The sequence below is a fragment of the Ctenopharyngodon idella genome, chromosome 20 (genome assembly GCF_019924925.1).
Source record: "Ctenopharyngodon idella isolate HZGC_01 chromosome 20, HZGC01, whole genome shotgun sequence".
NCBI lineage: Eukaryota > Metazoa > Chordata > Actinopteri > Cypriniformes > Xenocyprididae > Ctenopharyngodon > Ctenopharyngodon idella.
The window spans coordinates 16460214-16479002 of NC_067239.1; the positions used below are offsets into that span (position 1 = coordinate 16460214).

General features: G+C 37.3%; 1 protein-coding gene across 6 annotated transcripts in view; it reads right to left on the minus strand.

The window, feature by feature from the left end:
- Positions 1-18789, minus strand: part of bach2b (BTB and CNC homology 1, basic leucine zipper transcription factor 2b) — a 110639-nt gene that overhangs the window by 37842 nt on the left and 54008 nt on the right. Inside the window, exon 1 of one of the 6 annotated variants that reach the window (XM_051876108.1) lies at positions 17822-18013. The exons of 4 other annotated variants lie outside the window; for them this stretch is intronic. Coding sequence is in view for 1 of the 2 variants with exons in the window: in XM_051876105.1 (XP_051732065.1) it covers positions 1105-1113 (9 nt within the window). In the remaining variant the exon portion in view is untranslated. Of the gene's footprint in view, positions 1-1104; positions 1416-17821; positions 18014-18789 lie in introns of those variants that run through there. One more of the 6 variants, XM_051876105.1, reaches the window with a different exon arrangement.

The window sequence follows — 18789 nt, forward strand, 5'->3', positions numbered from 1 at the left end:
TTCACACTTGAAATAGTTAACCCTGGGTCATTCTAAACCCTGGGTTATCTTGCTTCATGTTTCGCACTGCTCATAATTGACCCGGGGTTGACATTAACTCCTGGGTATTCATAAGCTGACGTTTCACATTGTACATTCCTAAACCCTGGGTTAACGTTCTTATTTGCATATTTGGGATGTCAGTGTCATTGATTATAAACGCAGCAGGCGACCTGTTTACATAACAGCTCTAGCATTGCATATCCTTGTATTGCCAACTGTACTATCATCCTCTCAAACAATGAATTTACTGTTTATATACAATGCGCAGTGTTTCTGTGACTAACACAGCATCGCTTCGCACTATATAAGTTTGGCACCGCAATGCGGGGTTAACCCCAGGTAAAAAGCGGTGCTAACCTCGCTTCTAAATTACAAGTGTGAAACATTAGTTTACCCAGTGTTAAAAGTGGTGTATAGAACGACGATTAGGGAAGCCCTTAGGGTACTTCCAAGAATATCATGGTACAGGTCCAAAAACACATGGAAGAATGGTAAAAAAAACAAACAAACAAACAAATGTTTTGTTTATGTTGTACCATTATACATTAGACTCGCACTACTTTGTCCAAAAAGCCATGATACATTGTGGCAAACATTTTCACAAGCCTTTTCCCCTAAAATTACAAGTACAAATGTTGCAAAAGTGCCTTTAGCCTGGGGTTTAAAAAGCTGATAAACCAAGGTTAAGCACAGCTTGAAAAGACATACAGAAAGAGAGGATGCTTAAGCTCTGAATCAGGTAGATTTAAACTGCTTTTGAAACTACACAATCTCTACTTTCAGTCTCTGCCAGCAGTCTTTTCCACAACACACTGAGCTATTTAAGTTGTCTGGGGCCAACTTCTGCTTGCGGAATGATCGGTGCATGACTAAACAATTCCTACAGAGCTCTAGTGGCAGCCAACACTGCTCTTTCCATCCCTGCTGAAGCCAGGGCTGCCCCTGTCTGCCCTGCTGCGGTGAGGATTGTGCAGCCAACGCTCCTCCCTGCTCCCACAACCACCACTGACTGCACCTTAGGCAAACTCTGACCCACAGAGACACAGGCCTGAAATTTCTTACCCTTGTCATCTTGATTTAACTCCTGACTGGGAAAAATTAGCAGTTTGTGTACTCCATAAAGACGACACAGACGGGCGCAAACCCTCAAAGCGCGGCTCCATTCAAGGCAGGTTGCATGCGGCGGTTATCGTTGTAGGGCTCCTTCAATCAGAGCGAGACTGTAAAAGCTGCGAGCCTTGACGAACACTGACAGTTTACTGCAGCACAAATTAAAACGTGAAAGCGGAAAGTTGTCCTTGGTCATTGGAAATGGCTGTGTGTGCAAATGGAAACTCCTCAACCAAAAGAATGGAATCAGTGGGCCCGACGCCTCCCTCTCTTTCTTTCTCTCTCTCTTTCTTATCTCTCTCACTGAGTCTCAGAGAAATTCAAACCACACGGCATGTGGGTTCAGGGATCCTATACTGCAGTGTGTGAGTGTGAGTGTGCGTGTGCATTTGTGCATGTGTGTGGGAGGGACACTGTGGTTAGCATGAAAAGAAAGAAAACGAAAGACAAAGATAGGTGGTTATAATGCATCTGTGCAAAGCACCAATCACATTCATATGAAGCAAAGAATTATTTAAAAATTTTGCTTGTGCTGTATTTTTTTGATTTGCTAAAAAGAACTGGTTCATAAGAATCGGTAGATTAGGATCATACAGCACAAGCAGGTTTGATTCCTGAACTGATTCCTGTTTCTTATGAACCTGTCCTTTTAATCAAATCAAAAATATACAGCGCAAGCAGTTTAGTCTGTTTTTGATTCACTACAAAGAACCAGTTCATAAGAGTCAGTTGTTTTTGAATTAGAATGGACTGGTTGTGTTGTATGTTGTTTACGCAGCAGCCCGTGAGGACAATTCAATAGAAAGATATTTCTTGTCAGCAGTATTTCACAGTATACAGTTCATTTTATTGCATCCCATTCAATGCAGACTGCAAACTCACATTCACAACTCAGGTAAATTAGCATTTCTTTTGCCGTTCCACTGAAGACTCAACAGCGGGGGATTGCTGCTACTAAAAAGTGATGCAGGAAACACTGATTCAAACTGTGAGATTTGACAGAACTGTACCCATGTATAACCAAGCAAGTGTCCTACATTCCCAGACATTTAGAGCAACAGTCCAGCTGTTGGTCACTTCAATTATTGTTTTTCATTTTGTTTCTTTTCCTCACTCTAAATATGTTTTCTATGCTGCCTTTGGTGGATAATGACCTGTCTTCCAAGAATAATGTTTCCAGATGTGGTTGCAAGGTTCAAAAGATGCCAAACACACTATTTCAAAATTGGAATGCGCTTTCTTTCCATGCTGGGATTTTCAGATGTGTGCATTTTGTGCACAAAAGGATGATGCATATGCACACAAACTCACCACAAATGACTACTCTCGGCCGTGTTACCGATTAGAACTGCTGAGGGATGCAAAGGGTTTGTGCTCCGTCTCGTTCTCTCTCTAAGTTCCCTTTCTTCTTTTTATTCTGCAGGCCCTTCTCAATCTTGTTAACTGTGGCAGCTAACTGGTTTTGCAAGGAACACTCCCACACACATCAAAAGCAGAGCTCCGTGATGGGTTTCCGACAGCTGTCGCTGGCGTTCTACTTTTGCCTGCTCAAGGGGGTAAAAGACTACCAGAGCACTGGGACTAATCTGAAACCAGCCGATTAGACTGAGTATGGAGCCTCACTTTCAGAGATGAATACCCCCAAGATAATGATGAATAATTGTGTATCCAACTTCTTAATAAGCAATACAGTCTCTCAGTTCGCAATTGCTAGTATAAAGAACACGTTCAAAATGAATCGTCTTCTCAAAGTGTTCTGATATGATGGAAAGCGGGACTATCCATGCTGACTCGAGAACCTGACCAATTTTAGACTGATTTGTGGACGAATTGTTCAAACTGGTGTGGTGAACCGGTTCAACTGATTCATTGAAAAGATCTGATTCAAAAGAACACCCCAGGCACACTGGGAATTCATGCCTGTATTGTGCTGCTTCTTGTACATTTCACTTTGTGTCCACAAAGTCCAGTGAGTGCCATGAAAAGCGCATTGAGTTTTATCTGAAACAGATGAACCTGAATCTGGCAATGTTTTATTACGTTAGTAGTTGTACGTCTAGCAGCAGTCCGGAAATGAAATGTCCAGTGAGTGGCGCAAAAAGGTTAATGCTCTATTGCGCTTAAAAAATAATGTACTACCTACAATAAACCCTACCGCAAACCTAACCAATAGAGTTAACAAAAGCAAATGTGAAATAAAGCGCATTTGCTAAAGCAACTATGCCATTTTAGCTTGCTTCTAAAAGTCTTTAAGCACTTATATTGAGTGTTGTGACTTATGTCGCAAATGCAAAGCTGTAACATGCACTACGTTAAGTGTTTTCAGGTCATAATATAGTATTGTGCAATGAATCACGCAAAAAAAAAAGTATTTATTAATTGATAATCTGCACCAGAATCAAAATTTAGTGGTCATTTGAGCTGGAACCTGCAGTGAATTGGATGTATAGGCAAGTTTTTTGAGTTCTTTAAAAAATGTAGGTAGTAGCACGTTTTTCCAAAAGAACAATTTGTTCACAAATCGGACACATATACGGTGCTGAAGAACGCATCCCTCATAGTTTATACTACAGCCCTTACCATCATCTTGCATTTCTCTCTCATACTCTATGGCTTTTGACCACATCTAACAAAGCAGTCATTTTCCTGATATAAAGTACACTGACCTAATGTCCTTATAATTAGCACTTGAGCATTCTTCTCTTAGCTTCAGATTTCAGACTCATTGGAGACCCTAAAAATAAACAAAACCACGAGAGGCCTTCTTTACAGCTTCACTATGCCAACAAAGCAAATCTTGGTGTCTCCATGCCTGTCACCCATTAACCAGTTTAAATATCTCAGCTAACATCAGTAAATGACAGCTCAGAATCTGTCCTAACGTGCATGTTACGTGTGGAATGGGTATGCAGTTGTGTTCCTGCACTCCACAGGAAAGCCTGACATGGCGGTTTGGGGTTTGACAGCATATGATGCGCTCTGTGATGTGTGTCCTCTTTCCTGTCTCCACAGACTCTCTCTGCTGCTGAGCAGAACATGTCTGACAGAACAAAGCCGTCTGTGCTGATACGTTAACAGAAAGCATACAGATCACCGGTGACCATCTCCATACAAAAGCCTTACTAAAATTACCACGGTAACCATGGTTTCATCTTACCATCCAGATACCAGAACCAGTTACAGCCTTAAATACACTTCAGCCTGATAATACAGATTGTTACTACTTGGGTAATACAATCAAGATTATGATCTGTTGCGAAATGAAAAGTATAATTTACAGCATTGATTTAGGTCAACTTTCATTTGATCAAAAACATGCAAAACTCTATAAACAAAGTCCCTTTAAGACAAGTCATTTCACTCGGCCGCCATCTTTGAAACACCTCTCGGGCATGCAAGTGCATCTCCTATCTCTCTGAATGGGGAAACATCAAATTCTCCAAAGTTGTTCACCAAGCTTTCGATTAAATTTCATATTTGAAATCACCAGTGAAATCTGACAACTGTTTCATAAAATTTGTTTCTAAACGCTTGAATCATGACAAAAATGGCATTTTTTCAGGCTGCATCAAGCTAATGCGCATGCGCAGTCCTAAGTGTGCGCCTCTAGAGGAAGCACGCGTCTGACTGTTTCTATAGGAACCGGAGCTGCAGTGACGCGATGACTTTACCAATCGGTGATTGGCTCTTATTTAGAAAGCGGGACTTATTCCGCCATATTGCACGTTGCACTTTCTCCCATTCAAAATAATACGAGTGCACGGTCTTTCTACAGGTCTATAAATCAACAAGACATAAACAATGTAAATAAGAGATTTATTGTGCACTAGAAACAGCTTCACTGGCAGAATGAGTGACATTCTTGTCACAGTGCTTGCATTATGTTTGTAATTTATTCAAAATTTTAATCACAGTTTTGTTAATTATGCTGCTAAACAGCGTAACATTAAACAGCAGTAAATTAATTCAGAAACGGAATGCTTTGTAATAGTTTTAAATATCTACACTACTGTTCAAAAGTCTGGAGTAAGATTTTTTTTTAAAGAAATTTATACTTTCATTCAGCAAGGACACATTAAATTGACCAAAATTGACAGTAGAGACATTTATAATGTTATAAAAGTCTATTTAAAATAAATGCTTGAACTTTGTTATTGTCAAAGATTACTAAAAAAAAAAAAAAAAAAAAAAAAAAATATTAAGCAGCTTTTCAACATTGATAATAATAAGAAATGTTTCTTGAGCGTCAAAGAAGCATATTAGAATGATTTCTGAAGGATCGTGTGACACCGAAGATTGGAGCAGGCCTAATAGTTGCTGAAAATTCTGCTTTGCCATCACAGGAATAAATTACATTTTAAAATATATTACAATAGAAAACAGATATAAAGTATATTAACTGAAATGAATATTCATGATTGCATTTGTCAGTGTAAATAATCAGAGAGCTATACTTGCGTGATTCTAAAAAGCTGATGGTAATATGGCCACCGAGTGAACTGGACTTCAGTGGAATCAAGCAAAAACAAACTTCTTCAACTGCACTGTTGTATAACCTTATATTGATTTGTGGCGGTTTTAAAGTGAAACAACTTTTATTAGCATAGTACATTTTTCCTTAATGGAAGTGCCATGACACCTTTCTCAAATTGTTGGCCACTTAGATTCATTGCGCTAATGCTGTTAACATTAGCGTCAGTAACTTGTATAGCCGATTACATAATCATTACCAACACTCATTTTGCCATTACTGCAGATGAAGTGTTAAAAGCCATTGATTTGCTTTATGCTAATCCTCACGCTAAATCCTAGCACAATATAGGTTTACATTCAACTTGTGATTATGACAAATGATCCGATGAACTACGCAGCAGTTTTAGATGTGATGACACCAATCAGCCAAACCTGCAGTTTGACGAGTTTGCTTTCTACCAGTAATTATTGGCTATTAACTGTCAAAAGCCCATTTGCCTTGTGCAATCAGAGTACACACGTGTGCGCAAACACACAAGACGACAAACACACACACACACACACATAATCTCGTACAGGCTTGTGATCTGAGTCTAGAAAGCTGTAGTACATTTCCTTCAACCCTCTGACACTGAAACAGACTTAATGGCTCATTACATTCTAGCTCTGCTGGGTATTAATCATCAGCGTCTATGACTAATCCTACTATTCCACACGCACATACTCTGGCAAAAGTGCACACTCACTAATGGAGCCCTTTTAATGGTTCTGTCTCAGTGGGCTTGAATGACAATAATGGACATTTAGAGCAGCGTTTGATAAGAGTGTTCATCCGCAGCAGAGGACGGTCTCGATTGTTACAATGCTGGACTCTAACAGCTCTCCTAGAATTGTTTATCTTAATTGGGTAGGAATCTTAAATACCTCTTTTTACAGAGGGTAATGTGTAAAGACAAGGGCCTGGAATGAGCATAATTCCTTTGCTTTGTTGAAACATTAGCCACCGGCTACAGATTCTCATTTAGATTCATGCGCAGCAGTGCGGGAACAACTCTCTCTGGACCTTCTCACATGCAATGGGCTTGTAAGATGCTGAGAGTTGTTGTTCTCGATCATTAGTTGACAGAAAATGGATCTTTCTCCATGAAACACACTCTTGACTACAGTAATAAAGGTAAATGGTACTTCAGTCCCTCAAAGGAAAGTCATTCTGGCTCTCTCCGGGCACTGAGTGTGCTTGTCTGAAGGAGATCATTCACATGCCTCCTCAGCAGCAATCACTTTTTTCCAGTTGTGCATGCAAATCTGGAGCAAAAGTGTGCAGTACACATTTATTCCACTTATTACTATTGATCCTGTATGTCTCTGTGATTAAGATCAAATGAAGAACTCATAAGCTTATTTAGTATTAGGCAAAGCACATTAATTTGTGCACAGAAAGAAAAGAAAACATTATTGGGTGCTGTTGGAGTAAACAAACCTCTGGCAAAGTTTGGCTTGCTAAGTGCTTATGCTTAAGCTGTGTCAAATTTATGATATTATTTATTTATTGGATATAAACAATGAGACATTTCTTCCACAGCTATTTTATTTTACTTTCCTGCTTTAATCGCATAAGACTGCAGGGTTGTCAGGCATTCAATCAATGAAAACAATATAAACAAACACATTTGCAAATGCATCATCAGGAGACCTGTTTGCAGTCTCTGCCAGATGTTTTTAATTAAGCTTTGAATGAATGTGGATTTTTGTCATGTTTTTTAATCATACTTCCACTGACTAAGGGAAAACCGGTGCTGGATGTGTTGGAAATAATTACATGATTAACTGTAGCCTCTGGGAAATATCACAAAACAACAAGATATAAAAGTTGTTGCTCAAAGAAGATTTTTGGAATGCTAAAGTTCTGTGTATCTGCATCGTCCACTAGGCTGTTTTAAAGAAGACACGTCAGCTCTCTGGAATACTTGATTCTGTTTGGTTAATCATTCTGTGATCAAATATATTTGTATACGGGTCATTGACAAACAAGGTTTTTAAAAGTGTAAAAAACATAATGGAGATATAATTAATTTTGATGTTTTATTAAGTGTTAACAATGAGATTATGTGTTTTTTTATAATCAATTAACTCTGCTTTTGTCATTTTTTACAAGATGGACAAAATTTGTCACCAAAAAAGTCATTCGGTTTTACCAAAATTTCGGTTTTACTGAATGACACTTTTGGTTATACCAAATGATGATATTTTCAAACAATGCTAACAGGCCGATATCTAGCTAGCTAGATAGGATAATCAAAGGATAGGCAAAAAGATAATCAAACATTTTATATTCAGTACAAGTTTTTAAAATATTACAACATTTTCCATGTTTTATATCGGTTGTACCGAATGACCTGATGTTTCTGGACATGCGTATGAGCAAGTGGAAACATGAATTTTTCAAATAGTTAAAAAAGAGTTAGTTACTTTGCTTCACGACCATGTGGTCCTTTGCAGGTGTCTGAATGATGTCACATCATGTCACATGATATTGACCGCATGACTTTATCCAAAATGGTGCCTTTATATTAGTTACTCCGAATGACATCAATGAAATTCATTTTTCCGGACATTCTTTCTCATAAAAAAGCAATGACTTCACACATAATTTTGATGCTATTTTGCATTATGTTGATATTCATATATTACAATGATTTCTGAAGGATCATGTGACACTGAAGACTGGAGTAATGATGCTGACAATTCAGCTTTGCGTCACAGAAATAAATTAAAGTATATTAAAATAGAAAACCATAATTTTAAATTGTAATAATATTTCACAATATTATTGTTTTTTCTGTATTTATTATGAAATAAATGCAGCCTTAATGAACATGAGAGACTTCGTTCAAAAACATTAAAAATAGTAATGTTTCCAAACTTTTGACTGGTAGTGTATGATGTTATAAAATCATGCCAGAATAAAAAATATATACATTTATTTCATTTTAAGATATTTTAATCACAAATGAAATGGCTGTATTGGCCTTTGGATGGTTAAACCGAATGACCTTTTGACACTTTAATCTTTAAAATACATTTATATGTAGCAAAATATAATTAAAACCTTTTGGATTCAATAAAAGAGATCTAGTTGTACTACCTTACATACTTTGGATGTCATATCTTTGTTTTTTATTATTATTAAGGCCTTTAAGACCTACGTCACATCAATGACCCATTACTGTATGATCGTCCAAGGCAGCTGATTTCCTACATCACCCTGCTGTCTCTTTCATCTCACATTATAAAATAATTTCTCAAATAAATAATTCATATCCATTTATTTATTAATTTGGCAAGAAGCCTTGTAATGAGCAGGGGGAAAAAATGCATTCAGCCAGTCGTTATAGCAAAATAAACCCCTTCATTATGATACAAGAACACTTTATTATTTTTTAATTTTGCAATAATGACTGGCTAACTGTACATTATCCATTTTTTATAACTGATAAAAAAAGCTCCGGGCTCACACCATGTTCCCTCAAATTGATCTATATATGCAGAAAGTCTTAACCTTAGACAATCACATCGGTAATAAGCACTTGGTAAGAATAAAATGACTTTATAAATACACTTTCAGTGATGTTCCTAATGGATTGCAATTACCATTCTTAATGCTAACTGCATATCCAGGATACATAATCATGCTTCATTAGTGCCAAAGATAATCAGTCTATCGTTTCTCTATGCGGCTCTCCTACGCACTTAAGAGGAATGTACCGTTTTCTTTCTTAAAGGTCAAGAGACTTTACCAACTCACTTCTTTTTACTGACAAGAGCAGAAAATTTCCACTTTCCCACTAAATTTGTTTCAATTTCATCATTTATGCAAAAGCTGAAGTCTAGATTTTGTGTGTGGGTGCCAAGCTTTTGATGTGTGATGACCTTAGAACACATCCAAGATATTGCTCTACTCTGTCTGTATCCATCCAATTTGAATGAATAGAATAGAATAGAATAGAATAGAATAGAATAGAATGTGTGGTCAAAAAAGGCAAAGCACATTTGCTCAAAAATAGTTTTTTCTTGTTTGTCCAATACTCTACTAAAATTAAATGTGTGCCTCAAGCAAAAATATGTCACATAAAATCAATGTTTCTATTCAATGTCAGCATTCTAGCTTTTATAAATACATTCTGGCCATGTTCACACAGCAGCAGAATACGGTTGTGAGTCCTGTATTTGGTTACGTTCACACACAGTACGGTTATTTACAGGAGCGACAACCGCATTCTATAACCGAACTCACACCCGCAAATTTTCAGGACTCACAACCACATTCTCGGAAAATTTGCGCTGTGTGAAAGGAACCGCACTGGACAACTAGTTGTCTGTCACATCTAGGGTTGCCACCCGTCTTGTGAAATACGGAATCAATCCGTATTTACAGGTAAAATGATGCGATTTGTCCCGTATTTTACATAGACCCCCACATAGCTGAATAAACACATAAGGATTTTGCAGTGTGGAGAATACTAATAGCAAATATAAAGAAATCAATTTCACATTAAGTAGTAGAGAAGCTCATTTGCGCGGCTTTGTTTCCATAGCCACGGAGTCTCGAGAACATGCACTGTAAACCTGCGTGTTTTTTTAAAAACATGTCGAGCTCACATCCGCTCTTTGAATGCAAGAGTCTCTCCAGATATAGGGCTGAATAGGAAAAAAAGGTATCAGTGGGTCTGTCAGTAACTAAAAAGCAGCTTGCAGTGACAGACACATCTGTGCTTCATCTAAAGGTGTTGTTTTTTTTGTTTTTTTTAAAGAAATTGGATAATATATTAATATAATATTCCATACATTATCAGAGGTTGGCAGACAGATGCCAATTATTATATTAATTATATAATTATTATATTTTTAGACATTACACTGACTAATTAATAGATTATAGCCTAACTAATGTTATTAATTTATCATTTAGCTAGGCTACTGTATATTAATCATACATAATAAATAATCCTGTCATATACAGTTTACATTTAAAAAAAATTATAAAAATGGGACAAATACTTACATAATAATGTAGTCATCATTTAAGTACATTAATTAAAAAAAAAAAAAAAAAAATCATCTCATCCTATGAAGAATTGTCAAAAAAGTGATTTAATTTAGTCTCCCTCAAGTAGTCCTGGGTAGCAACCCTAGTCACATCATAAAGTGCGAGAGAGCCCCTATGCTAAGGGGTTTCGTGTGTGTGGTTTCACTTTCGGTAACTTTCAGTGACGGAGATATGAACTGTGTGTCATCTGAAGGTTTTAGATCCATCCAGTCACTGTTCTCCACCGAAGCCGATCCCATCAGTTTCGTATTCTATGCGAGACTCAAATGCCGCGTCATGCGCGAGACGCTGCAAAGAAAGACGTGAGATGCGAGTGCAACAGTTAAAGCTGTCCGGCAAGCGCATGTTTACATTGAAGCTGCTGTCGGTTAATGAAGATTTTTGATGGATGAACTCACGGCTCAATTGGACTCTCGTGTCAAAAGTGATTAGACTTATCCACCTCATTCCTACGCCCCATGACGCTTTGCGCGAATTATGGGTGTAACTTTAAGCTGTAATCAGTCAGTGAAAGGCTCGCTCTATGAACGCAATAATGCGTTTTGTTTTAAACTGGGTACAATGAGATGACATTATTCTACTCACCCTTCAACCAACAAACATTAAAAGGACATTTAACAGTGTAAAATCGTCAACAAGGTACTTTCAATAGACCATGAAAAACCGAGATTCTTTCCGGACGGTTTAAATATAAATGTAGTGATTTGTATTAAAAAATGTTAATGAACTTAAGCATTGCGTGATATTATTTCAAAGTGAATTATTAATGGGATATATCGTAAATTATATCGGGCCACAAATGTGCAGTAGCCTATATGTTGTCCTCTTTCATACTATTACAGCGGAATGCAAAGGGACAAAAGAAAATTATCACGAGGATATAAAGCAGCGACTGAAAAGAGCTCTTACCATAGATATTCTTGTTATAACGTCACGTTAAAATACCAAGCAATTCTCATGATGTCTGAAAATAAAACATGAAAGAAAAATTGACAGCTCATTCAGTCAAACTGACGGATAAGCTTTATTTGTAGGGCAACCTTATGATTTGAAATGATTCGTTTCAGTCTTTAAATGGAAGTTCCCCAAACCGGAAGTTCCACCCATAATTCAAAACGCAGTAGGCTCGTCAGGAATAAGGTAGATAAGTTTTATGGATGTCGCCATCTTTGAAATTACTTTGGTCACTGTCGCTATGGTTACTGGTAAGAGAATACGGGCTTGACTCTTGTTGCACATTCATACAGAGAGTATTCGAGACGCTGCTGTAAGTTGCTGTTTGAACGAGACGCACACCTGTAAATACATGCGGTTGTCAATCCCAAAAACTTACAGTGTAAACGTGGCCTCTGTTTTCTCAAGCTTAAGTTTCAACACTAACCATCATTTTCACCCTCATTCCTCTCCACTTTATTTCACCGGGTGGCCCACATCACCCTTGTCATCATTATACAGCTAATAATGGCTCATTCATAGAACACTTAACTCCTATCCTGCCCTTGTCTGAGACTACGGGAGTTTCACCCTCAATAAATCTACTTGAGAACTAATTAAAGCCTCTTTAACTTTGGCTGGGTCTTGAAACAATAATTCACAAATGATCACACACATAAATATCGCACAGGGGCACCTGCTGTCCGCAGAGGTCAATGAGTTCTTGTGTTTTGTGTTATGGAAGAGGTCTAATAAGGTCACAGTGGTATTTAGGGCCACAGCACTATTTAGGTCAAAAGCACACCTCACCATTAATTTGACTAGAGGAACTAGGTTTTGTGAAAGTGTAAGAAACCAAATCTTTCAACACTCCATTCAACACCCTTGTTTCAGTATTACTAATGGGCTTGTCTGTGATTTACATGAACATAACAGATACGGACAGACAGAGAGACAAGGAGAGAGAAAACGGCAAAAAGCTGGTGACTAGGGTGAGAAACGACAAAAACAGACAGATTTAGAAATGAGAGGACAGGAAGAAGGGATTTTTCTTTATTCTTTCATTGGGGCTTTCCAGTTCAGCCACATGCAGATATATGACTGGTGACCTCGGGGTCTGCACGCAAAAGGCTTGATAGAGTACTTCCCAAACTTTCTTTGCCCCACACACTTTACCTTTAACAAAGCCATGTTTTTACTTCCGGTTGGGAATAACTGTCATAGCAGACACATATATGGCTGTACAGTTTTAAGATAAGATCTAACTGGTCCAGACAGTGGAGATAGCATGGAATCCTACACATGGTGATGAAGTTAATTAGATCTTTGCATCGATTGGGAATGTGCAGACATCCCATAATGCCACTGGAAGCCTTGACCGACATCCTGACTGAGCTCTTTTGTGCTGAATACACAACTAAGTGTTATCTGAGCTCACTTTAGTCATACTTCAGACACGCTTATCAGATTAAAGTCAACACGACCGCACGGTTTCACAACCAGCAGACACAGCAGACGTAATAAGGATATTCTACGTATATATGATATGTCGATAACCATTCTATGACTTCACTGCAGATTTAGGTCAAATGTTTTTCCCTTTTCTTGTTTTTGAACTATGATTGCATGCATATAGATACATTTGTTGACTTGGCAACCAGCCGGAATAAAAGAAGCTTACGTTTTTTTAATATTTTATTTCATTTCTGTTATTTTATTTCAAGTAATGAAAATGTTTTTTATGGTTTGTTTTAGTTAACGATAACCTCAGAACATGCTAGATTAATATAGTTTTAAAAAATTATATATATTTTAAAAAACATAATATTTAAAATGATATATTATATATTCAATTTTTAAAATGATATAGGCTATGTATTTTTTATGTAATAATATATGTTTTTTATTTTTTTTTATTTTAAGTGGTCATCACACTAATAAAAAGTGAAATATATTACAACTTTATAGGATATTACAATCCTATAAAGGGGCCAAACATTTCACACTATCATCAACATAACATCGTTGTCGGGCGGAAACCTTGTATCTCCAAAAATGCTACTTTTCAGGAAATGGAAAAAACACTGTATTTTTAAAATAATTAAACACCACTTTGTCAACTTTCATATTGTGACTTTATATATGTTCACTTGCATGCTATTATTAACATAATACAAGGTTTTTGACCAGCAATTTTCGGTTTCAGACATACGTGTTTTGTCCATCATTAGAATGGCCACATCTGAGACAGTAGGTGCATCACATTACATTTTTATCAACTTACAGGTTATAACGTTTACTGTATCTATGTGGTGCTTTGTTTTTTTCCGTCATTTTCCCCATGTTATGCACAGGCTATTTAATGCTAGACAAATGCTTGACAAAATGCCAGTTTACACCAAGAACGATATCTATAAGGATAACTATATTTGCGTCCACACCAACGAACGATAACGGTCAGTTTATTCTATGCTCACGCGCTACAGTTTCAAAGCATGTTTTTGCTGTTCTTGTTGCATTTACACAGCTTTAACCAGCAGATGTCCTCAGCATGCTATGTTTTGAGTGAATATCTAGTGTAATCGATCTAATCTAACAGTGAATTTAGCTGACAAAGTCAGTATAGTGGAATAAAAACAAGACAATGTTGTCAAAACTAGCGATGGATACCTGAGGTAATTTTATGTTAAACAGTTTGCTAGCCTGGCATAATGATCTCGTTAATACTTCCCATTTATTTCGAGGGTATGACCGATTGGTCCATGCACTTTTGCGTCCATTCCTTTTTCCTTTTTTAAACCAGAAATGAAATATGGAAAATGCGCCTTTTCCTCTAGTATCAATAGAATGACTCGCATCAAAACGCCTAAAAAAGATGACGTAGATTAATTCTAATTCATTAAATTACCTAAACATGATCATTTCTAATACTTACTCCAACACATTATCGAGTTCCCACTTGTATGATCTCAATCCCATCCCTTTGCTTTTCACTCTGTTTTATATGAATAAAGGCCAAAACAACATCTAAATTTTACAGACTTTTTTCGTCTGGCTGTTAGGTGTTTTATATTGTTCTACATCGTTTTATATTGTTCTATATCGAGAAATGGTTTAGGATTAGGATTTGCTTTATAGACTAGCTGATGTCCTGCTGTTCAAATTGAAAATACCCCAACATGACAAAATTATACCCCAATAATATGTAATTTTCATGAAGACAAAATTCCCATGCCCTTTGCCTCAGTGGAGGTTTGACATGAAATGTTTCTCATTTCTCATTGAAAGCAATCCGTTACGGCCACGTCGCTGGGACATTAGCGCTTTACGTGACTTAATCCTACTAACAACAACCAGGGAGAAACTATTTTCTTGCACATTTTCTTGTCATCAACAGCATCTACAGCTAAGACAACGGCAACATAAACAAAGAGGAAGGACAATATTTTTATGTTAAGCGTTTCTAACGGTTTTCTATAGCCTACACTTAAAGTGGTTCTTTGGCTCGTAATCATAGAGGAACCACTTTAAGTGCTGTATAGCACCAAATCTTGGTGCTTCAGTGGTTCTTCAGCGGTTCTTCACCGCTTGGGATGACTGAGGTAGCATCGCTAACGTATACAGAACCTGTTAAGCCCCTGTATGGTTCTTCAGTGGTTCTTTGGGGTGGTTAAGGTACTATATAGCACCACTGCCGTACAAAGAACCTGTTAAGCCCCTTTAAATTTAAAGCCAAAGAACCACTGTTGGTACTGTTTAGCACCATTTTTGTTGAAGAAAAAAAATGCGACATGGCACCTCTTATGGGTCTACATAACACCATTTGACAAAGGTGCTGTAGAGCACCTTTAAAGATATGGTGCTACATAGCACCAAAAGTGGTTCCCCTATGATTACGAGACAAGAATCACTTTTAGTGCTACATAGCACTATTTTTTTTTAGAGTGTAAGTGGAAAACGCTGAACATGTAAGCGCGTTGCCTTCATGCCTGACCTGTTGTCTAAAGCTTTATTGGTCGTTGTCTTAATGCATTAAGCATTATAATGGTATTTTATTTTCTAGGAAAATGCTCAACGTGTAGGCCTAATTCATTTATTTATAAGGTGTGTACTGAATTTGCTACTCCAATATCACGGTCTCAGTAGTACATTAAGCCACATTAAGCATTTTTCACGTTAAGCACTTAGAATGTCCCACTTTGCTGGGCGCGATTGCCTCCAGTAGGCTATAGCATTCTCTTGGACATGCGGCAGTCGGACCCCTCGTGAGTGAGAATGGGTTGAAAATCAAGTCAAGTATTATCATGTTTCAGAGACATGGCTCTCGAAAGTGTGGGAGAAACAACAATTTTACAAAAGAAACATTTCTTTGACTTTAATCTGTCCATTTTTAATTTTTGTTTATAAAGATGCAAAACGTAATAAACAAAAATCTGAAAAGAAGTCAATATTTATTTTGTGCACATATGAAATTTGTGTATTCGGTTATAATTTAAATTTTGGTATTCAACAACCGTTCGTTTTTTGTTTTTCTCGACGTGGTTAAAAAACAAAAAAGCAATGGACGCAAAAGTACTCGGACCCCGATTGTTTTCCATATATCCATTTTTTTTAAAGTATCCTTGAAAATGGGTTCGACTTGTCAAACAGCGAAGGCTTCTTCTGGACCTCGGCGATTAACTTCTCCGCAATGTTCTGATTGGCTGTCAGTGTTTTATCGTTCAACAGCTGGAAAAAATCGTCCTGAAAGTGATCCCAACAATATTGTTTCTCTATATCGTTATCGTTATAGCTGTGGTGTGGACACTACTATTCTTTTATATTTAGAACGATTTTTAGAACTATATCATTATCTTTATAGTTACCGTTCTTGGTGTGAACGAGCCTTAAGACACTCTTCTCTATTCCTGCATGTGTAAATACATAAAACCTTAGCCTTTATAGGCTATGCATGTTTCTTGAGTAAAGAACTTATTCTGTACTTATTCAAAGAACCAGAACCATCTTTATTAATGTACGGATGGTGATATGGTTGTGTAAGGAAAGTTCAAGGTAAAGGTATGAAGCCATGTCTGTGTTCATTATGCCCAGCTCAATCTCTAAATGGATTCAAGTGCCTCTTGCTCAGGCAGAAATCAATAGTATTGTCTGCTTGTGCTACACCCCTGGGGAGAGAAAAAGCAATGCATCATCCCTTTCTCTCTCTCTTCCTGGAGTACGCAGAGACATTGTTAATTATTCATGACTGAGACTGCCAGCTGTGTGTGTGAGTGCGACTTATTCATAATGGAAAATGTAGAGGGGGCACGGTTTTGCTTGAATTATTGTACAGCTGGGGTAGACAGAAGCCCAGATCCCATCATCATCAATCTCTCACGAACCCTACCGCCTGAGGATCTGTGTGTTGCAGACATATCGCACAGTAAAAATAACAAAAGCAACAACAAAATATTACACATTGACAATATCACTGACCCTCAGATGTTTTAGACTACTTTTAGTAGAGCAGCTAGAAATCAAGTGCTTTCTATAAGTTCTCTCTCACCGGTGTACTTGTTGTCTCTAAGGTAGACGCAGACCAAAACCCTCTTTGAATAAATCAATACTAAACACACAAAAGATTAGCCATCTAGGAAAAACAATCAGTAAAAAAAAAACACAAAAAAAACACAATGTCTGCCTGATTTCTGCTCAAGATAGGTGGCGATTATCTCCGCTATAATATGAAACACTCAGGTTGTACCGTCAGGGCACTCATAGGTCACATTCTAGGATGTGCTGATCGCAGAGAATTGATTCACACTCAATATAGCACATCTTGACTCTTTCAATGGGTTAGTTTGCTATGTGCAGGTTGCTTAAGATTATTTCTGAATATGAGACCAAATACTTATATAAACTGTAACATCCTCAGAACACTGTGCCAAAAAAGAGCATGTCAGCATAATATAACATAATATAATTATGAACAAGAAGTGATTATATTATATTATTAAAATACTTAGAATAAAGTACATATATTAAAAAATTCTCAAATGTTTACATTTTTAAATTCAAACTGATTAAACATAAAAGCCACACATTAATAAAATCAGTTACTCCTGCCAGAAAAGCCTTCACAACAGAAAGCATGTGGTCTGATGAAAGCATCGTTACCTCTGAATGATGTCACAGCAGAACCATGTCAGTGCAAGGGATGATGGGATAGTCTGGAAATTCCAATTACAAACAAAGCCATTCCAACGAAATAAAAAATATTCATGTTGTTTTAAATCTACGTAACCTAACTTTGAACTCAGGCCACTGCAAGCACAATGACACAAGTGTGGTGGCATCTGTGGAGCTGATCGTTTCTGTGTATGTGAGTGCAGGGGAGGGGGGGTCACGCATACCGGAGTATTTTGAGCTGAGGTTGATTAAATGTAGCTCGTATGAATCATGACTTCCCACATTGCAAGTCACAAAGCAGCATGAGTCATGAGCAAGTCTTATATGGTAACAGACAGGGCACACACACTCTCACTGTGTTATGCTTGAACGAGTGCAGATCTCTGCTGCTCATCTGCAAGCATTACACCCTGAATTAGAGAACTAATCTAAAACTATCTAACCCAACTGCCTCAAGAATCAAAGTAAAATGCAATTAAGACATTTCAGTGTTTATATGAAAACAGTCAGCTATAACCATATTCACAAAAAGGTGTGACTCTCGAATAAATCCTGTTCACACACAGCTTACAGAAGCGAAGTCAAACACCTTTTATATTCTTGTGAAAACTGTGGAAAATGCCTATTAGATGCAATTCTCTTTCAAAATGTGGAGTCTTGCAAATTTAAAGGAGTCAGTTCGGTTACAGAAAACAGTTCTCATTCCTTTATAAACAAACTGTGTGTGAACAGAACTGTATTTAGAAAACAGGACTATCTATCTATCTATCTATCTATCTATCTATCTATCTATCTATCTATCCATCCATCCATCCATCCATCCGTCTGTTTATGTGTCTGTCCATCCATCTATCTATGTATCTTCAAATTTAAAGGACTGATAACTGTATTCTGTTGCTTTGTGAATGTAGCCACTGTAAGTCGACGTTGCATGCATCCATATATAGTCAAGTTTG